We start from the raw sequence: 23,490 nt of genomic DNA on the forward strand, positions 1-23,490 counted from the left end.
CAATGTGGTGTTGGTTTGGAAGACAGAAGTGGAGCCACACTAGAAGCCAATGGATAAGTCATAACAGAAAAATAAGAGAGGAAGAAGACATGATCCATGGTAGTGGTAGGATTATTCAGGAGATATTTAGGAGGTAGAAGAAGTAAGGCATGGTACGTCGTGTGTGTGTGTGTGTGTGTGTGTGTGTGTGTGTGTGTACATGCCCATGTGCACACCTGTGCAGTATAGGCTGAGTGCCAGGGAAAAACAAGTAGGAGCCTAGGATAATAATGAGATTTAGGGTTAAGCACCATTGTTAATCACTCCATTCTTAAGGAAACATAAGTTGAAGAGCAGTTTTAGCCACCAGGTCAAAGGCAACATAATAAATCAAAGAGGCAGTTGGATACATGGTCTGATGCTAAGGCATATACCCTGGGCTGGACTAGATCAGAGAATCACTAGCATATAGGCAATAGTAGTTCAAGACATTGCAATGGATGACATTTCCCAAGGAGAATATGTACAGAGAGGAGAGAAGGGGCCTTGAAACTGGGTCTTGAGACTCAACAACATTTAAGCTAAGGGGGAAAGAGCTAGAGCCTGATAGGGACCTGCAGAAGCAGTGGGCAGAGATGTAGGAAGATAATCAGAGAAGAGAAGGGTCAGAGAAGTCAAGAAGGAGTGTCAAGTGCCAATAAGGGTTCAATTTAAATAACGTCTGGAAAGTGTTTACTAGATTTAGAAACAGGGAGGTTAAATGACATTTACAAGATTTGTTGTTTGGTTGGTTGGTCGGTTGGTTGGTTTTTTCAGCATACTGCTCAAATGGAAAGCCAGGTAATGCAGGGTTCAGGAGTAATGATAAGCAAGGGAGAAAGAGTGAAAATAAATTCATCTTTACAAAAGTCTCTAAAGGTAAAAGGTAAACTATGGAAGTAGCAAAAATAACCAAGAGCCAAGGGTTTGTTTTGTTTGGTGTTGTTTAAATTAAAATGCTTTGAGCATGTTCTTCTTTTTTTTTTTAACTTCTTTAAAATGGAGTATAATTGCTTTACACTGTTGTGTTAGTTTCTACTGTATAACAAAGTGAGTCTGCTATACATATACATAGATCCCCATATCCCCTCCCTCTTGCATCTCCCTCCCACCCTCCCTATCCCACCCCTCCAGGTGGTCACAAAGCACTGAGCTGTTCTCCCTGTGCTATGCGGCTGCTTCCCACTAGCTATCTATTTTACATTTGGTAGTGCATATATGTCCATGCCACTCTCTCACTTCGTCTCAGCTTACCCTTCCCCCTCCCCGTGAGCATGTTTCTTATAGACAAAGAATTTAAATTTACTTAGTTAGGGAGGATAAATGATGAAATACATTTTTCATTATTCATCATTATCCAGGACCATCCTGTTATCGGACTTCAGGAAACCTGAGGAAATGGTCTCAGAGGTACAGCAGGACTAGGGTTTGGGGGGAATTTCTTGGGCATCTGCCACATAAAACCATACACTGGGGCTTCCCTGGTGGCGCAGTGGTTGAGAGTCCGTCTGCCGATGCAGGGGACACGGGTTCGTGCCCCGGTCCGGGAAGATCCCACGTGCCGCGGAGTGGCTGGGCCCGTGAGCCGTGGCCACTGAGCCTGCGCGTCCGGAGCCTGTGCTCCTCAACGGGAGAGGCCACAACAGTGAGAGGCCCACGTACAGCAAAAAAAAAAAAAAAAAAAAAAAAAAAAAAAAAAAAAAAAAAAAAACCGTACACTGTTACCTTACATTGTTTCTTGCCTTTCTTAGTTGCCTTTTTTCAGCAGACTCAAATGGCACCATAAGATTCTTATGGCCAGAAAAAGAATATATGTTCTAACAGTACATTTTTGTGAAGTCAGAGAAAAAGACTGAGTCACTGGATCAGGACATGACTGAATCCTCTGGGACAAAAGATAGTGGTTAACATCCTGAGTTCTCACACATATCCCTGGGTTCAAATCCCAGCTTCTCCACTTAGAAGCTGTGTGACTGCTTAACCTCTCCATAATTTGGTTTTCTAAGCTGTAGTATGACACAAATAGTATCTGTTGCAGGGTTGCTCTAAGGACTCAGTGAGAAAATTTAAAGACACTTAGAACAGTATCTGACACACAGTTTGAATATAGCAGGTAAGACTGCATTCTGACCATCTTTTGTAGAATAAAACACTGACTGTTGCTTTTCCCATGTGTGACCAGTTAAAACATTTCAACAGTAATCTTTCCCCCACTAAATTAATATAAAAATAACAGTGACAGATAATGCCTAATTTCTTGATTTACTGTGGGCATTTAAGTCAACATAATATCATGCTTTTCAAAGAAAACAATGGACAGTATTTCTAGGAACACAGATTGCATATTTTTTTAACTTTTTTTCTAACTCAAATAAAGTAGAACCACCTCAGGTATAGTTATTGATGATGAAAAGAATTTGAGACTGTGCGGGTATTCAGCTTCTTTAAACACTTGATAAGAGAAATAAGATGTATAAAACCACAAAATTATATATGTAAAACATCACAGTTAGTGAAGTTATGTTTCTAGGAAGGAATCCTATTTTCAAACATCACTAGCTTCTAAGTATCACCTTATATAGTGATATTTCCTAGTCACTAAACGTTTATAGCATTGTGCTTGTGGTATCCTGGCACTGATTTAAGAAGACATTTTGGTCATTACTATCTCTTGCTGTTTGCCTATAGTGAGCTCTCACATAATTAGGGCTGAATACAAGACACTTTTAAAATTAAACCAAGCCTCTGGGAAAGAATCATGGAAATAGACGGTTAAAGGACACCCAGACAATTAGCAAGCATGATAAAGTTAAAAACTGAAGATAGGAAACTAGGTTAAGAGCTTTTCTCTCTCTTTCCAACATGATTCATTAATACAGAAGTATAGCCATTAGCTTTATTCTACATAGGAAAGAGATATAGAGGCACTCCACTTTTCAGTCAATAAATAAATCCCTTTGCTATTTTCCAATGGATTTTTCTCTCTTTTAAGCACACAATTCTGAAATAATTCTCCATTTGATTGATTTTTAAAACAAGCCTGAAAATACTTTATGCTTTCTGGAATCACAACAGTGTAACAATGGACTAATAAAGATTTAAATGCTGAAAATCTGAGTGAATTTTACCCCAGCAGGGTAATTGCTTTTTTAGAAAAAAAAAAAAAAAAAAAACATGCAAAAGTATTGATTATTTGTAATCATTTACCAAAAAGAAATCTGAGAAATAGTGAAAAATACTAAAATTTAGCTGATGATTGAATATTATGGAATTAATGCATCATGATTTTCTCTAGTGGTATATTATTTTATACAGTTTTCCTACTGGCATTCTTTCCTTCCATTAAAATTACATCCTTATGTGCCTGTCATCTTTAGTAGACAAAAAGCCTCTGAAAGCTTGTGACTTGGCTTCATTCTTTTTCGTATCTAAAACACCTAAGCGTCCCTGAAAACACACTCAGCACTCAATAAATATTTACTGAATGAGTGAGTTCATGTGTGTAATCTCATGTCTTTTAGAAAAACCACTATGATTTATTTATCTGTACTTATATAACATTAACAGGATAACAAAAGAAAGTGAAAAGGGAATTTAATATTTATCACATATTGGCTATGTGTCAGGTACTTTTCACATATTATTTTATTATCATAACATTCTTAAGGGGACAGATATTACTTTCTCAGATTTTACAGATTAGCTTCAAAGAGGCTGAATATCTCCTCAAATCAAGTTAAAAGACTTAAGGTTCTGACTTTTCTGAGATTATGTCTGAGTCGTTTTCCCACCATAAAGTTGCATCCCATTGCTTTGCCTTAGCATTGTTAGGGTTTTGTTGTAAATACAAATCAGATCTGTGAGTAAAACAGAGAGATAAACAGTAATGTTGTACTTCTTTTCATTACATATTGATCTTTCTTTTTGAAAATTAAAACCTCTTCCTTTTTTTTCCTTTACTTTTTATTATAAAATAAAACAAATGCAGAAAACTAGAGAAAACAGTGATTTATCATGAACCAAACAAACTTGAAATCACCACCCAGGACAAGAAATAGAATTTGGCCACTCACCCAAGAAGCCCATCCACGTGTATAGTCCCAATCACAGCCCCCTCCCACTCTCCAAAATAACAGCTCCACTGCCTTTCACAGTAGTTGCTTCCCTAAATTTTTCTATAGTTTCATCACAATTGTGCAACCCTAGATTGTATAGTTTGCTCTGTCCAAACCTCCATTTTCAGAACGTCTCTTAATTTACAAATTCTCCTTCATCCCATTCTTTTCCTTACGATTTCTCTGTTAAAGAGCCTGGGTGGCAGGCCTGACAGTTCTCCCACACTGGATTTTGCTGATTACATGCTCCAGGTGCAAGTTCATCGTATTCCTCCACCCTCTGTATTTGAATACCTATGGATGCCAACATCTAGATGCATTCATTGAATGGGGGTGGTAAAATCGTTATTTTCTAATTGTATCATTATCTTTTCATGTATTAGCTTTAATAATTTTATAAGGACACTCTTTTCCTCCTCTACTATTTGGTTATACATTGGTTCAGATAATATAGGAAAAGCAGGGTAAATGTTTGATTCTTTCCTTTTACTCACCCAGGTTTCAAGGTAATGAATTGGGTCCCTATGAGCTTCAATGGGTAATGATTTCTTATATTATTATGAACTTAAATTTAAACTTCTAATAAGTTTGAACTCATTGAAATTCTTATGCTTTTCTGAAGCCCATCTTGGCTTTTTCAAGTTGATTCATATGTTTTAATATTACCCTGGTTCTCTTTGACAGCTCCCCTACTATCTGGTATGTTAAATTGTTCCAGGCCCTTAACATGTATTTCCTGCACAGCATTTTTCCTCTTCAAATGACTGTAGAACTCCCACCACTGGATTGTGCAAATCCCATCTCAGTTTCAGCTGCTCTTCCAGCAAATAGCTGTTGGTTATGCGGAAGGTCTACCTGTTCTAGGTAGACCTAGAACAGGTTCAAGGTCTATCAGATGACCTTGCTCCCATTACTTCCTTCCTTTGACATACATGGAGGTTCACAAAACACAGGTCTTGCAGTTGTCACAGGTCGGTCCCAACTACTTATCTTTTAGGTTCAGGATAGTTTTGCTGTAAAAGTTGTCCAATGTGTTTTTCATTTTGCTCTCTATTTGCTCTGTTTTTCATGTGCAAAAACCAAACTATCACTGTCTTCTCAGATTAAAGTACCCTTTCCTTTTGAAAATTATGTCAACTTCAATTTTCTTGTATCAAGATATATGATATCCTTTCCATTAACTACACAAGGGCCAATTTAATAGTGCTTACTCAGAAAATTTTTGGTTGGAATTTTTGTTCTTTGGTGAACACAGTAAAAAAAGCTACTTACCACAGAGCTAAAATTCAAAATTAATCCTCTTTCAAAACACTGACTCAATCTTTTATTAATTATACCTATAGAGACAGTGCTAATTTTCCATCTGTATACAATAGGGCTTGAAATGAAATGTGCACTGCTGTTATAACAAGCAGTGCAATTTGGCAAAAGCAAAAACAAAAAAAAAGATACATATAAGAAAGTAAATGTGTCATTCTTTCTTAATATCATTACCCAGAGAGATATATTTCAACTATTTTGATGAAGACAGCATTGATTACAAAGGCAATGACATTTAAATAGTTTTTATAGGGCTGGGAAACAAGAGCCATCCCAAAAGATCCACAATATATATTCCCCCCAAATTTTTTAAACTACATAAAAACAAGTATTCAGTAAATAGAATTAATACAAGTATGTATATATGTTACTTTAAATGGCATAAAATCTTATTTCTAAATACATGTCTCTGTATGTCAGATTAAGCTATCCACACTAAATTAAAATAGTTTCGTTGTAGGAAATATAGGGGAAAAGACCATCCGGTTGTTGAAACTGTGTACAAAAATCAAGATTAAGCATAATGTTCCTAAAATTTCTTCATTCATTTATATTTATGAAGTGCCTACTTTGTGCCATGCATGCATCTAGCCCTGGGAATAAAATGGTTAAAACAATTAAAAAAACCCTCCTCTTAAATTAGGCTTAAATTATAGATGAGGGTAGATAATCAAATGAGATAAACAAAACATTTAGTAGAATAAACTGTGAGAAGTTCTATGAAGAAAAGGCAGGGCAGAGATATGGAGAATAACTGATAACCAGAGGTTTAGGGTAGGGTTGAAATTTTACTCAGGTTATATTTGTTTATAATTTTCTATTATTATGAAAGGTATTTATAGGAATCATCCTTGTATCCATGTATTTACATGTGTCATACTTTTTTCTGTAAAATTAGGTAGTGGCCTATTCAGTTTCAAGGACTTTTTCTATAGGGGCAAACACATTTAGAAAAATTGCAACAATTTACAGTCTTTGGAGTCATATGTTGGAAAGCTTTCCCCCATAGAAATATTATTAAATAATTCACTAATATTTTTCTAGGAACTCTGATTTAAGTTATTTTTACCTTTTATAAATCTAAACCTATTTGGATTTAATTTTGTTGTAAACTGATAATCCATTTTACTCAATTATTTTAGTTGGTTAATATTATCTATTGTATAACTCATCTTTTTATATATTGTTTATATTTTTGGTTTTTGTAGTCAGTGGTACTTTTTTCTATTAAATATCCTCAATCACAGTTGTTAACATATAGGAAAGTTACTGATATATTTTAATATATTTTTCTTATAATAAACTCTCTGAATTAACTTTGCAGGTAATGCTATCATTTATTAGTTAGTTCAATTAGCTCTTTAAGGCAGATAAATATCTTCTGCAAAAAAATAATTTAGCCTCTTCTCATCCCCAATATATTTCTACCTATAATTCTGTGCTGGATTATACTGACTGACCCAACATCAGAATGATCGTCTCTATTCTATCCCTGTGGATGAGGTATCCAGCCTCAAAAGTGAACTAACTTGGCTGATGGAATTCTCTCCCTCTCAAGGCAAATCTTTCTAACTACAGCTTTAATTCTTAAATGTCCAAGCAAAACTCTGTCTTCCTGTGTCTTCCATGCATTGTTTTTAGTATCATATTTCTGTGTAAAAATATTAGACAGTTCAAGAAGTCTTAACTTGGGGTCCGAAAATAAATGTGCTTGAAGGGAACCACAAACCTCTTAAAATCACAAACAAAAATTTTGTGAATACACGTACTTTTCCAGGCTGAGAATCCACAGATTTCATCTGATTCTTAAAGTATTCTCTCAGCCTGGAAGCCTAAATGTCACTAATATAAATGGATAGCCAATGAATGATTAGTATAATCAGTAATTGAGTTAATAGGATTCTGGGGTTATTCATATTATTCAATACATGTACAACCATAACTAGGTAATTTTAGTACATATTTCTGCTATTTTATATATTTTTAAAAATACATCTGAATCCTGGACAATATATCTGTTTCTAATCTTCATCCTAATTCACTTACATGATTTTCCAAGACAAATACCAAATTTATTGCTCAGAACAAAGATTATTTTTAAAAATAATAGGCTTCCCTGGTGGTGCAGTGGTTGAGAGTCCGCCTGCCGATGCAGGGAACACAGTTTCGTGCCCCGGTCTGGGAAGATCCCACATGCTGCGGAGCGGCTGGGCCCGTGAGCCATGGCCACTGAGCCTGCGCGTCCGGAGCCTGTGCTCCGCAACGGGAGAGGCCACAACAGTGAGAGGCCCGTGTACCACAAAAAAAATTAAAAGAAAAAAATAATTATTTAAACAATGAATGACTTTTCTACCAAAAAAATAAGGAATACTCGTTCTCCCTATAAATATTTCTCACATAACCTTCAATCTTCATCTTCTCAGCCTCTGTTCATGTCTCTCAAACAACCAAGATTGTATAATTTTTAATAAAGTATACTCTCTTTCAAAAATAACAATGCTAACATATTCTGCAAGGGCAGTAAGTGACATCTGCTCTAAAATGATGTAAAAAAGAATTTTTTCGGGCTTCCCGGGTGGCGCAGTGGTTGGGAGTCCACCTGCCGATGCAGGGGACATGGGTTCGTGCCCCGGTCCGGGAAGATCCCACATGCCGCGGAGCGGCTGGGCCTGTGAGCCATGGCCGCTGAGCCTGCGCGTCCAGAGCCTGTGCTCTGCAGCGGGAGAGGCCACAACAGTGAGAGGCCCATGTACTGAAAAAAAAAAAGAATTTTTTCTTAAATTATATTTCTAAATAACCATTTTTCATAGACTATTAAATTTGACAATAAACAATAAATAGGTGATGGGGATTAAGTGGTACAAACTTCCAGTTATAAAATAAATAAGTCATAGGAATGCAATATACAGCATGGGGAATATACCCAATAATACTGTAATAACTTTGTATGGTGATGATAACTAGACTAATCATGGTGATCATTTCATAATGTATAAAAATATTGGCTTACTGCGTGGTACCCCTGAAACTAATATAATATTATAAGTCAGTTACACTGCAATGGAAAAAAAAATGACCATAAAAAGGAAAATGAAAGAAATTAGCAATTTATGAATCAACTTATTTGACTCATATATAACATTTAACTGATTTGAAATAAGATCCCAAATGGCTTATGCCATTTTCTGATGAAAATAAAGAGTAATGGGAAGGATTAATGGCAACTCAGTGTCATTAGAATTTTCCCTAAAAGCTATTTCTAAATGTTCAACGCTGTAGCATTCTATACCAACTTAGAAGATAATACTGTTATATCTTGAAAATTTTCCAGATGGAAGATGTATTAGATGTTTTCCAATGCTAATTCCCTCATGAGTGAACTTATTTCACAGAGCACACACAGACACGGCCACTACACATCAGGGCTTCTGCTACCCAGACTTCCCTGAAGATAAAAAGAAAACAGAACAGCATATCATTTACATGGCCCTGCCTTCACTGACACATTTGCTAAAGGAATTCTGAAGACTGTCAAGCATCTACTTACTATTCTCCTTTCTTAAATAGTTCACACTCCTTAATTCTGCTCCAATTTTACTTTCATAATTATAGCTAACACTTACATAGCATTAAGAAGCAAAGTATACTATTTCTAAGCACTACATATCTAGACACTATATATTCATAATACAAATATAAAATATGTATCTTCCCAACAACCCAATAAGATATATATATATATATATATATGTTCTTTTCCTTGTTTTATAATTAAGGAAACTGAGGCCCAGATACTAAGGTGGTGGACTGGGATTCTGACCCAAACAGGCTGGCTCCAGAATCTGTGTTCTTAACAAAACTATATGTCACCTCAAAACATACGCATAGGGCTTCCCTGGTGGCGCAGTGGTTGAGAATCTGACTGCCAGTGCAGGGGACATGGGTTTGAGCCCTGATCTGGGAGGATCCCTCATGCCGCGGAGCAGCTAGGCCCGTGAGCCACAACTATTGAGCCTGTGCGTCTGGAGCTTGTGCTCCGCAGCAAGAGAGGCCGCGACAGTGAGAGGCCCGCGCAACGCGATGAAGAGTGGCCCCCACTCGCTGCAACTAGAGAAAGCCCACGCACAGAAACGACGAAAGGAAGACCCAACACAGCCAAAAATAAATAAATAAATATTTTTTAAAAGAATTTAAAAAAAAAAACATACCCATAATCTTTTTTTAACAAGTAAAATAGCATTAAAGGATTATAAGATTATAAGCTCCACTCCTTTCACTCTACATGCCCACTTCTTAAACACCCTAATTTTTTCTTTTGACATTAAATTCATATTTCAAAAAGAAATTGATACATCAACTTTAAACCCTGCTAATTTCCAGTTATGGCAGATGAGGAGTTAGCTTTCTTAGGACACCCAACCCTCATCTACCTTTCTCTTTCCTCCCAGAATAACTGGACCATAATCTTTGTTTAAGTCAGTCAACCTTGTTTACTTTAAAATGGCCAGGTAAGTGTTATTCACTGCTGATCCAAGCATTGTAATTTTTTCCCTTTTTTATATACCTTCAAATCATCCTGGAGTTGATAAAGATCTTTTGTTTATTTGTTTCTATTTAATGTACCCAATTGCCGCCAGCCGAGGCCGGTCCTCAAAGTGTAGCAACAATTGACAAGAGGGGGTAGGGAACTGAACGCACCAAGGTATGGGATCAGAAGGGCACAAGCAACTGATGGTTGCAAGGCAAGTTTAATAACAAAGCATAGCCGTATATATACCCCTAAAGCAGGGAATTTGCTTAGTCATCATCTTATCGGCATCAGCTGGTTGATTGGCTTCTCGGCTTAGTCACGCCTTATCGGCATCAGCTGGTTGATTGGCTTCTCAGCTTCTCCCTCAAAGGCACCAATTTCCCCTCCAGGGTTGCTTTTCCTAGCTTTAGGGAACAACCAGGGACTCCCAGTAACTGAGCAGGTCCCTGGAGCGATTTGGCCAAAGGCCATCTCCTTTTTTATGTTCATACCATAAAGTCCAGGATGCACACCAAGGAGAGTACAATCGGGCCCTGAGGCTTATGAGGGTCTTAATGGCGCCTTCCTCAGAGGGCAATGCTCGCCACACCCAATAGGTATTCATACGAAAGTCATAGATATCTTGTTCCAAAGGATCTGTGGACCACCTATTCACACTACTTTTCAACTGCTGATTATCCATTTTCTCTCCCCGAAGGCCTTTCTCCAGAGGCCTCTGCTTTCTGGTCCCTGTCTAGACTGGTTTCCTTCAAGACCAGCTAGCTACTCAGGAGTACTCCTGGGACTTTCTTTCAAGGTTCTTTGTTAGAACCCATATCCTGTCTTCCGTTTTCATGCTATTTGGTGTGATTCCTTGTTTTGCTGAAGCACATCATCCAATAACTTTGTAAGAAAGGATACATGTGTGGTTAATATTAGAGTTCTTGAATTCTAATTGGCTTTATTTAATCTTCAGATTATGGCAGGGTATACAATTCTTTTAAATGTCACTTTCCCTCAGAATTTTGTAGACTTTGTCACACTATCATTTAGCTTACAGTATTTTCTCACTTCTTGAGAAATACTGTAAGCTTATAACTTTCTCTTAGGAAAGTTTTAGGGTTTTGTTTTGGGGTGTTTTTTGTTTGTTTGTTTGTTTTTTTCTGATTCAGAGGTGTTCTGAGGTGTGTGATGTTCCTTGATGGGGTCTTTTCCTTTCATGGTGCTGAGTGCTCTATGACTTTCTCAGAAAAGACGTTCCACTCCCTGCTATCTGGAAAATTTTGTTTAAAATGTCTCTGTTAATTCCATATGTCCATTTTCACACTATGTTCTCATTTTGAAACTCCTTTTATGGAGTTTGACCTTATAAATTATCCTTTATTTTGCTTATATTTTCTGTTTTCTCTTTTTCTTTTTGCCCTAATTCTGAGAGATTTCCTAGACTTTATGTGTCAACATATTACATCCTGGGTATTCATTTCATAGCATATTGTTCTTACTGTACAGATAAAATATCTTTCTGAAGATATAATTTTTAGAGTATTTTTAAATAATGTTGAGTTTCCCCTTATCCCAAATGCTTATTTGTTCTTGGCACTTTCTTTTGCTGTTTGACTTAGTTTTTCTCCTTCATGATAAAGACTTTTCTCAAAAGTCTTCTAATCTTTTGCTTTTAGATCATATCAGATGTTGTAATACCAGAATATACATACAGTCTCTGTGTACAAATGTGAGGCATTTTGCAAGGTCATTAAGTAATAAATAAGAATTTTTATTGGAAGGAATTGAAGTGTCTCATCTCCCATTGGAGGTATTTTTTCCCCAGTGTCCTGCCTGGGGAGAATTGACCAGGCTCCAAGCATTCTGACGTCAGGATTAAGAGTTCTAATGATGAAAAATATGAAAGAGAAATTAAAGAAACACTCCCATTTAACATTGCAACAAAAAGAATAAAATACCTAGGAATAAACCTATCTATGGAGACAAAAGACTTGTATGCAGAAAACCATAAGACACTGCTGAAAGAAATTAAAGATGATACAAACAGATGGAGAGATATACCATGTTCTTGGACTGGAAGAATCAATATTGTGAAAATGACTATACTACCCAAAGCAATCTACAGATTCAATGCAATCCCTATCAAACTACCAATGGCATTTTTCACAGAACTAGAGCAAACAATTTCACAATTTGTATGGAAACACAAAAGACCCCGAATAGACAAAGCAATCTTGAGAAAGAAAAACAGAGCTGGAGGAATCAGGCTCCCTGACTTTAGACAATACTACAAAGCTAGAGTGATCAAGACAGTATGGTACTGGCACAAAAACAGAAATATAGATCAATGGAACAAGATAGAAAGCCCAGAGATAAACCCATGCACATATGGTCACCTTATTTTGATAAAGGAAGCAAGAATATACAATGGAGAAAACACAGCCTCTTCAATAAGTGGTGCTGGGAAAACTGGACAGCTACATGTAAAAGAATGAAATTAGAACACTGCCTAACACCATACACAAAAATAAACTCAAAATGGATTAAAGAGCTAAATGTAAGGCCAGACACTCTAAAACTCTTAGAGGAAAACACAGGCAGAACACTCTATGACATAAATCACAGCAAGATCCTTTTTGACCCACCTACTACAGAAATGGAAATAAAAACAAAAATAAACAAATGGGACCTAATAAAACTTCAAAGCTTTTCACAGCAAAGGAAACCATAAACAAGACAAAAAGACAACCCTCAGAATGGGAGAAAATATTTGCAAATGAAGCAACTGACAAATGATTAATCTCCAAAATTTACAAGCAGCTCATGCAGCTAATATCAAAAAAACAAACAACCCAATCCAAAAATGGGCAGAAGACCTAAACAGACATTTCTCCAAAGAAGATTTACAGATTGCCAACAAACACATGAAAGGATGCTCACCATCAATAATCATTAGAGAAGTGCAAATCAAAACTACAGTGAGGTATCATCTCACACCAGTCAGAATGGCCATCATGAAAAAATCTACAAACAATAAATGCTGGAGAGGATGTGGAGAAAAGGGAACCCTCTTGTGCTGTTGGTGGGAATGTAAATTGATACAATTGTTATGGAGAACAGTATGGAGGTTCCTTAAAAAACTAAAAGTAGAACTACCATATGACCCAGCAATCCCACTACTGGGCATATACCCTGAGAAAACCATAATTCAAAAAGAGTCATGTACCACAATGTTCATTGCAGCTCTATTTACAATAGCCAGGACATGGAAGCAACCTAAGTGTCCACTGACAGATGAATGGATAAAGAAAATGTGGTACATATATACAATGGAATATTACTCAGCCATAAAAAGAAATGAAATTGAGTTATTTGTAGTGAGGTGGATGGACCTAGAATCTGTCATACAGAGTGAAGTAAGTCAGAAAGAGAAAAACAAATACCGTGTAATAACACATGTATATGGAATCTAAAAAAAAAAAAAAATAAACATTATGAAGAACCTAGGGGAAGGACAGGAATAAAAATGCAGACAAAGAGAATGGACTTGAGGACACAGGGAGGGGGAAGGGTAAGATGAGACGATGTGAGAGAGTGGCATAGACATATATACACTACCAAATGTAAAACAGATATCTAGTGGGAAGCAGCATAGTACAGGGAGATCAGCTCGGTGCTTTCTGACCACCTAGAGGGGTGCAATAGGGTGGGAGGGAGACGCAAGAGGGAGGAGATATGGGGATATATGTATATGTATAGCTGATTCACTTTGTTATAAAGCATAAACTATCACACCATTGTAAAGCAATTATACTCCAATAAACATGTTAAAAAAAAAAAAAAAGAGTTCTGTACTCACTAAGGAAACCCTTACTTAATCCTCCTGGTTTCAGCCTGGCTTTCCTGGAAACTATCTCTTAACTGCTCCCTTCATTTCCTGAACACTTCTGCAGTTCAATGCTGAAGGATTGTATAAGTAGAATAATTTCTCCATTAGCTTTCTATTTTCCAAAATGTTTTTGAGATCCCTTGTTCTTTGCTTTCTCCTCTTTCTTCTAGTTGTCTATGTATTTTTGTGGGTTTTTTCACATTATTTTGGGATGGTTTCGGGAGGGAGGAAGAATAAATGATCAGGTCTAACATACTGTTTTCCCACAGGTGTGGAGAATTATTTATATCAGCAGCCTCGTTTCTTTTTAGGTAAAAGAGTTGGAGTGACAGAATCAAGATTCCAAAGAGCTGAACTCCTGGCCCAGTTCTTACTATCTATCTATGTCACCAGGTTTATGCTGCTTAACCTCCCTGCAGTTTCATTTAGTCCTCTGTATATTGGACAGGAAAATGTAATAGTTGAGACATGTACTTGCAGGTGGCAACAGGAGGGGATGCCAAGTATTGCTGTAAGGGAAGAAAGAGCTTTCTTTATCTGGATTTATTTATGTAAAGAATAAATGTGGCACACTCTGGTTGGAGACTAATTCTTTGCCCATTCATTCAGTAATATTTTTTAAAAGTCTGTTATGTCGACCCAGAAATTTCACTTCTAAGACAAATGAAAATATATCTCTGCACAAAAAATATATAACAGTGTTCATACCAGCAGTATTCATAAAACCAAAAGCTAAAATAATCCAGATATCTATCAGCTGATGAATAGATAAAATTTGGTATATCCATATCAAAACAAAGTTCTGAAACATGCTGCTACATGGACGAAACTTGAAAACATTATGCTAAGGTAAAGAAGCCAATAACAAAAGGTTACATATTCTATGATTCCACTGATATGAAATTTCCAGAATAAAAAAAAAATTCTATAGAGGCAGAAAGTAGATTAGTGGTTGGACAGAGCTGTGAGGGGAGGAAGGGAAGGAGAAAGACAAAAGTGAGCGCTAATTGGTATGGAGTTCCTTCTTAGAGTGATAACATTTTCTAAAATGGATTGTTGTAATGTTTGCACAACTCTATGAACATACTAGAAAGCAATCATTCCCTTTAAATGAGTGAACCGTAATGGTAGGTAAATAATATCTCAAAAAAACTGTAAAAAAATAAAGCATCTGAGAAAGCTTACCAGGAAAAAGAAAGTCTCTTATGTGCATTTTTATGGCATTAGGAATATAAAATTGAATAATACTGATGAGGTTGTGGAGCTTGAATTCTAGTGGAGGGACATACATAAAATATAAATTCTGATGAAACAAGAGGCCCAGAGAGAAAATAAAATGGGGGGTGGTGGAGGTTAAGGTGATCGCAATGATTAAACTGAAATCCAGATGACAAGCAGAAACTAGCTATGATGCAGAATGACAAAAAGTGAAAGGAGAATTTCAGGCAGTGGGGTTAAATGTTACATCAAAATTTCTGTGGCAGGAGAGAACTTCAGCTGGTTCTAGGAGCTGAAAATTTACCCTGGTGGCTGACGACAGGGAGGAAGTGAGTGGTGTGTGACGAGGTTGCCCACATAGGTTGAAATTATGCAAGGTCCTGTAGCTCATGTAAGGTTTGTCAGATGTATTCAAGAGTAATGGGAAGGCCTCAAAGGACTGTAAGCAGCGTGATAACATCATTAGACACTGGATAAGAGGACATGACATAAGATCACTCTTACCACTCTATGTACTCTATGATGAATAGAATGGAGGACAATTTTGACTTTCCATCCTAAAACTGCCTGTGAATATCTAAACAAGAACATCAGCACTGGTGAACCCACGTCACTTATAATTTTAAGAAGTGTCTCAATTGATAGCAGTATTAATTGGTAAAATGAACAGGTACAGAATATAATGAAGAAAAGTCATGCACAAAGATGTTTGCTGCAGCACTGTTTACAATACTGAAATACTGGAAACAAACCTGAACATATAAAATTTGTAAACAGTTGCTAACTCTATGTGTATGTAATTAGCCTTACTTCTTTAGAGTTATAAATAACATCTTGAAAATAAAAACAGGTCTATGTAAATAAGATTGTTAAATTGTAAATCTGAGGCATGCATAGTTTTGCTACCTTGCTTTAACTGAGTGGTCAGTTATTAGGTGAAACGGTTGAAGAATATTACGAGGATATTAATGAATAAACTTGAAAAGGGTCACAAAATCAATTTTTATCACTCAAACTTGGGTGAAGTGTGTCAGATAAATGAGCATTTATCAGATGTCCCTTGTATACAGATGTCCCTTGAACAGTTTCTCTCTCTCTCTCTCTCTCTCACATGCATGCATGCACACACACACACACACACACACACACACACACACACACACACACACAGAATTAATAGAGCCATGAGGTTTATTCTGCAAAAACAGAAAATTCCAGGATGAACCAGGAAGCACCGCCATTTTCCCCTGAATTTTTTTTGGGGGGTGGGAAATAATGCTAAGTTGTACATCAAGATGCCCTCACACACACACACACACACACAAATTATTTTTAGAAGAAAATGTAAGTGAAAATTGTTTTTTATCCTAGTGTATGCAGACTTTTTCTTCATTACCACTACCTCTCGTCCTAAAATATATGGTGTCAGCCTAATTCATAGTTTGCTACTTGTTTGCCCAAAATGGTAAAATGAAAATTTGCCACAGACCCTTGAACATGTTCAGTACTCTGCCTGCAGTGCTGATGGTCTGCCATAATTTGTATGATACCTACAAGAAACTCTATTGGAAAGTCTTCATCCTAAACCCAATTTTTGTCTCCAAGTAAGGGAGTGAATGATCTGCTAAACATAAGAATTACACTCAGGAGAGCAAAATGCTCACATTAGGATCACAGATATATTTTGCTTGCCTCATACTCACTCGGGGACACAGCTTCATTGAGTGGAATAGTGCAGAGTTACAAATACTATTTAAATTGTTTTCTGGTGTTGGTGTTATTTTGATTTCTGGTTCTCCATCAAGCAGATATAGTTTAACTAGATTCTGTTAAATGACCCTATGATAGCAATGGTAAGCAATATATGGTTCCAATGCATCTGAAACTCTCATTATTATTCACCATGCAAGTTCATAAATACAAGCCCACATAATTAAATATGAATTGGTAAAAGTGCTTCTGCCCAAGGACTCAATTTACACCTTGTCCCCAAAAGTAGGTTTAAAGGCAAAGTTGCTCAGAAAAAAATGGAAAATATCTTGTAATATTTTAATAGTATGATCACTATATCTATTAACTGCAATTAAATAATGAAATATTTAATAAAATTTAAAGTTTTATAGCTTACATGTATACTAAGAAAAAGTAACTGAATAAATTCATACCTCGGAATCTTTCAAATAGTTTCCCTTTAATTGGGCCTAACAGTTGCTAGAGCCACTAAGAAGAACTTAATTGAATTTATAAGATATAAAAAGGTTCGCCTAACAGGAAAAAAAGTAAATTCTTATGGTCAATTTTGGCTGTGTTGATATGGAAAGCAAATAAAATGAGCATTGCTGGGAGAATACAGTGTATTCAGCACAAAGATAACATAGCAATAGGCTAATTAGTCCTTCAACCCCAGAAGGTTGAACTGTTTTGTCAGGAGAAGCTCCTAGAAACAAGCGTTTTCTCTCTGACTAACTGTTATATGGAGGAAGCTTCCCTTCACTAATGAACACATCAGTGATCTCTGACATCAGAACAGTTGTGGATGCAACATGAGGCAGAGACGGAAGCCCAGATACGGCAGAATCTTCAGGAAGTGACTCCCATCTCTAGAGTCCTTGTGTACTTACGACACAATGAGCTTTTCATAGTTATTCACACTCATTGATGAAAAGCAGTGGAAGAAATAATGAGTCAAGATATAAAATCTCCTCCCTTACCAGATGCAAGAGGTTTGCTGGCAATATATATGGAATGGGAGCATTATTTTTAAGAAAACAACTTATGTAAGCATGATCCAACAAAATAATGTCAGAATCTCTGAAATGACAAATAATCTGTTGATAAATTCTTCTAAGGTAAATTACTCATATAATAACAAACATCCACAAAAGTCCTCTAGCTATTCTTTCAATGCACTTGAATGATTATATCATAACTATAGATTGGCTATGAAAGCACAATGCTTGACCAGTGTCACTTTTTTATTTAATGAATGAAAAGTAAAGTTTTAGCTAATAAATGTACAATCACTGTTAGTAATCTCAAAATCATATTTAACCTTCAAATTAAATATTTGTGTGTGTGTGTGTGTTGTTCACATGAAACTCAGTAAGACTGAGACCATGTTCTCACCACACAAAAATCAGTGTAATCTTATTTTTTAAGTAACTGTATTCTCCCTAGTTTGGGTGATTATATACCATGGTATAAACAAAAACATACAATTTTTTTTTACTAAATTCTCTAGCTCCCCCCGCAGCTATTTCCAACAGTATTGATGGTATTTGACGCCTCTTTAGTCCCTGAAGGTTTCTAACATCATCCCCCCCTGAGAAGGAAGGGAAATACAGGGCCTCTGCCCTGCTTACACCGGAAGTAGGAGAAAACTACCCTCCAGACACAGCAATAGCACTCTTGGATCCAGGCTGGTGAGAGCAGCACCGAGCTAGCTCTCTGGGAGTCTCAGTGGAAGCAAGCCCTGCTGCCTGAGGGAAGGAGAAAGGAGCCTGACTTAGAAATCAATCATCCTGAGAAAGGACTAGACCGCTAGCCACAGCGTTCAAGTCCTGACATGCCCTGGAGTGGCGGGCTCATGCTACACTCAGCAGTGTGGGGCTGACCAAAGAGCTGCCTGCAAAACTTCCCTGGCCCTGCAAAGGCTTAGGATAGTGAAGGAAAAAGCCCTGGGTATCTTTAATTTCTGGTATCGTCCCCGTTCTCCATGGAAATCTATTCTTAAGTGTCACTTTCTCAGCCACTAAATGATTACTGAGCTTAAGTTTGGCATTTGTATGAAACACAGCAAAGCACTTCCCTTAAAGTGTCTTCATCAGGGAAGGGTCTGAGGTGAAGAGATGACTATAACATTTCTGTTGTGTGGGTGATTACTCCCATATGGCTTTTCCTTTAGGAAAAAAAAAAAATACTGCCAGAATTGTCTTTCTTATTTTTGCTTTTTTCATTACGTTATCCTGACATATTATAGATTTTGAGAAATCTTATATTGGTATTGAGATCATGTAAAGACATCAATGAAATAATAATAAGACTTAAACATATGCAAGCAAGTATTTATATTTCTTCCTTAGTTTGTTATTTTAGAAAACCGGTGTATATAGTACTTGTGAGTTTTTTATCTATTTTTTTCAGATTCCTTCCAGTTAAAAACCTAAATCATAGTAGCTGTTTAATTTATATCTATCATTTACTTTTTCCATTTATGCAAGGGAAAATCAAATATTCCAAACTGTTCCATAGCAGAGTTTGTTTAAGGTATTAGTGCACTCTTTAATCATCTCTCATTTCTTTAAAATGCATGATAAAATTGCACCATCAACTGATTTCAATTTCTTCCTCTGTTTAGTAACAATTTTTTTTGTTTTAAAGAGATATTTTGTCCTATATGATTCATTTGGGAAAATGTGGAGAATCTTGAATTTCATGAATTTCATGAATTTCATTCATTCAAAAGATTTTGACACAGTATGCCAATTCCTGAAAGGTGGCCCCATGGTTTTTATGTAGTAACTGATGAAAGTTTAATTATTTGATATAGTCTACCATTTTGAAAAAGTGTAATCTCTTTTCACACTGTTCAAGAAATAAAAGTATCATAAGTAACCATTTAATTGAGTGTGAAATTAAATAAAGTTTAGCATTTTATTTGCATGTAAATATTGAACTACATATATTTCTGGAAAGCTATGCTTACTTTTCTTATTAAGACTGAAGGCTGTTTCCATGTAAAGTGTTTTCATGAAAAAAATTATAATATGGGTTGCAATATATTTCCATTGAAGACTGAGGTACAGATAATATTCTACATTTTATTTCAACCTTTAAAATTCTAAAGAACATGAAAATCTTATATACCTTAGAACAGGGTCATTCATAAGTTTGCTTCTATAAGTATCTCCCTAATGGAGGAAATATGTTTGATTATTTAGTAGATCCTTTTCATATGAACATTTTTTCTGTCAAACTCTAAATTTTCCATAGACTATAAATGTTGTTAGGTTTCATAAGTCCTACTTTGGACTTTGCTATGTGGTTTTGCAAGTAAGAACCTTACACATTCCACACTTCCTAAAATCCATTCACCCTATTCATAAATAATAGTGGCTACTTATTTCTGAGAATATATGTTGTGTATATATATCTCAGAGAAGGTGAAGACAGTTGCTCCAAGGCTTTGTGTGGCAGGAGTATGGGTTTTCCATAGCTAATGTCATTCAGAACTGTGGACAGCTCCCATTAAGGCGTGGAGTTGAAGGCAACGTCCCTTAGCTTCTAAACATAACTCCAAGTAATGCTGCTTTTTATTGCTACATCCGTTTGCTGTTTAACAGCCGCCTATTAAAACTTCTTAGTTTGTGCACACACTCTTCTTCTACTTTTTCCTTTCCGAACGATTTCAGCAATAAATGGATAGGTAGATGTCACCCAGAGTTTTAATTTTGGGGTGTTTTGTTTTGTTTGTTTGTTTTTAATTAAAAGCCCAGCCTTCTTCCGGCGCTAATATAACGTGACAGCAGGGTGTTCGCGCACTAATAAGAGGATCTACTTCACGACCTTCATTTGATAATCTCTAAACATGCTTATAACCGAATGAATACTTAGGCAACAAATAAGATCAGGAAATGTCTTAATTTGAATTCACCGAAGCAGAGTTTCCTTGACAGCTGACAGCTCTCCCGCCCTTGTTCCCGAGTTGGGAAAAGGGAAAGAAATTTCTGAAATAGACTAGTAGCCAAGGTCAAGAAAAGGTGTCCCTCTGTTTCAGGAAGGGGGCTCTGGAAACGCCCCCTGTCTCCGTTTCAGGAACTCGAGGCTTCCTGTCACACTCCTGCCCCACCTGGCAGCGCCAGCTCCACTGAAATCTCAAGTCAGGGACTCTCCAAGCGCAAATTACCCTTCCTCAGCCTGCCAGCCACTATCCTGAAGCAAGGCACTGAGGATACCCAGCGACTATAAGCGGATGAGAAACAGACTAATAACACTCCGCACAGGCGAGAGAGGCTGGACCGGCTGGGACCTGTGAGTCACTGTCTCCGGTCGCCCCATCCTCTCCTCAAACCCAGGGGCGCCTTCTTCCCCTCTGGGAGGGACCCACTTCTTGGGGGAGTAGCGCGAGGGAGGGTGGCACCCCCAAGACGACTTTCTGGCCACTTTCTTATACTCTCATCTCCGAAGGGAAAGTTTCCTTCCTTGCACAACTTAGCATCCTCCCATCCGGGGGTCACCGTGGCCTTCTTCCCCGACCTGGCCCCAAAGTTCCCGAGGCAAAGCAGGAGAACCTTCCCGGGGTGCCCGGGCAACAGGAACACATCAGACAACCTCCTCCTGGGTGGAAACTAGTTGTGGAAGAGTCGAGACTGTTGCCCGAGTGCAAGCCTCCGGCGGCGCCGCCCGCCGCCCGCCCGGAACCCCCTCCCCGCGAGTCCCCGTGCGCCCCCTCCCAAGGGCGGGGAAGCGCGTTTGAGGGCGCGCCCGGAAGGGAGGGTGGGGCGGCGACAGGGAGTCCTCACCTGAAATCGCTGTAAGGGTGGATAATCCAGAAGCCTGCAGTTTTAACCCTTTCCTGCTCCTTCTCCACCGCCTTCTGGCTCCCAAACATGCGGAGGGAGAATTTGTTGACCCCGGGCTGCAGCATGGAGGTGAACTGCCGCTGCATGAAGCCGTACTGCCGCCGGGGCCCCTCGGCGTCCTCGAAGCTCCCGGCCGGCTCCTCGCCGCCACCGCCGCCGCCGTCCACCTTGAAGCACACGGAATTGCCCTGCTCCTTCCCGCCGGCCCCGCTGCCCCCCGGCGGGGTGCCCAGGCGCTTCTCGGCCGCGGCAGGCCCCGCGCCCGTCGCGGGCGCCTTGGTGGGAAAGACGCTGTTGCCATCGTCCCGGCTGTTGGACGACGAATTGGGCTTGCCGCCTCCTTCCATGCCCGGGGGACGCGGCCGGCGACGGCGCGGGCTCCAGACTCGCCGGCCGCCCGGCGCCGGGGAAACGAAGCGGAGGGGGCAGGGGCCCGATTCGGCGGCCGCCGAGCTCGGCTGCCCGTCGCGGCGGCGGCGGCGGCGGCGGCGGCTTCTGCTTCCCGCCCGCGCCGCTGCTCGCTGCGCGCCTGGCTCCCGCCGCCGCCGCTGCCCTCAGTGGCTGCGCTCCCCCTCCGGCGCGCCTGGTGCTGAGGCTGAGGCTGCCCGAGCCAGGCGAGGCTCCGCTCAGCCCTCGCGCGCCAGCGCCTCCCGGCGGCTGCCCTCTGCTGGCCGGAAAGGGACTCTCCCCGCCCGCACGCCGCACGCTCTCCTTCCACTCTTGCTCCACTTCTGCCCAGCGTGACATTGAACTCAGGAGCCCTCGAGATATTTATTCGCACGTGTTGTGAGAGACTCGGTGTATGTTTGCATGAAAAAGGAGAGAGAGTCATAAAGACAGAGGGAGAAAGACTGAGCCAGCGGATGTATATTTATCCCAAAGAAACAAACATCCTTGAACTCATTGAGACCTTGTCACATTGAATGCCTGTTTGAATGATGTTACTGATCGGGAATGGGAGAGAGGCTGGCTCTGCGTGCAGAAAATTCATCGTACAGCTAGGTGTACATAAGAAAGTAAGATTTGACAATGGATGATCTTTTTTTTTTTTTTTTTGCAGTACGTGGGCCTCTCACTGTTGTGGCCTCTCCCGTTGCGGAGCACAGGCTCCGGACGCGCAGGCTCACAGGCCATGGCTCACGGGCCCAGCCGCTCCGCAGCATGTGGGATCTTCCCGGACCGGGGCACGAACCAGTGTCCCCTGCATCGGCAGGCGGACTCTCAACCACTGCGCCACCAGGGAAGCCCGATGATAAATTTAATGAGTGGAAGTGAACGTGTGTGTGTGTGTGAAGGAGAGAGGCAGACAGGGAAAAGAGACTAGATTCTGTATAACCCAGGGTAATCAGCTGCTTGGGGTTTTTCAGATGAAGCTCTGCACCTAGGGACCGACAGCTGACCTCCTTTACACTTATCCTTGTTTATTCTCTCTGAGCTTGTTACGCAGAAGATGGGATTTCTTTCTTCCCAAGGCCAGTCACATCAATACGCAAGTCCTCCAGCGGCCAATACTGAAAGAAAAGTGTGTTAGGGAAACCTCACCAGAGCTGACCTAACTTTTCATGTTATGTAATCAATAAAACACACTAAGAAGCATGTATGTTGGGCAGTGTTCACCTACGCCTCACCAGGAAGCCAAGATTGACTTCGAATGTAGGCAGAATGTAATCACCATTTCAGACGGGGGAAAGTATTCTCAAGTGAAACTTCCAGCATGCTGCTGATGCTGAAGAAAGCCTTCTGAGATTCCTCTTATTCCCTCAGTGTCTCCCAAACCCAGTGGATCAGCTAGAGGAAGCAAGATGTTCTGCCAAACTCACCAGTCCCTCAGCAGGG

The 23,490-nt window shown here is 39.1% G+C and overlaps 1 protein-coding gene across 1 annotated transcript in view; it reads right to left on the bottom strand.

Moving 5' to 3' along the window:
- The window catches only part of HCN1 (hyperpolarization activated cyclic nucleotide gated potassium channel 1), a 382,344-nt gene extending 360,194 nt beyond the window's left edge, over nucleotides 1-22,150 (bottom strand). The window contains exon 1 of the mRNA XM_059060576.2: nucleotides 21,595-22,150. Within this exon, the coding sequence (XP_058916559.1) occupies nucleotides 21,595-22,001 (407 nt within the window). The 5' untranslated portion in view covers nucleotides 22,002-22,150. The remainder of the gene's footprint in view (nucleotides 1-21,594) is intronic.
- Between the last annotated feature and the right edge of the window lie 1,340 nt (nucleotides 22,151-23,490).

The sequence above is a fragment of the Kogia breviceps genome, chromosome 4 (assembly GCF_026419965.1).
Source record: "Kogia breviceps isolate mKogBre1 chromosome 4, mKogBre1 haplotype 1, whole genome shotgun sequence".
Classification (NCBI taxonomy): domain Eukaryota; kingdom Metazoa; phylum Chordata; class Mammalia; order Artiodactyla; family Physeteridae; genus Kogia; species Kogia breviceps.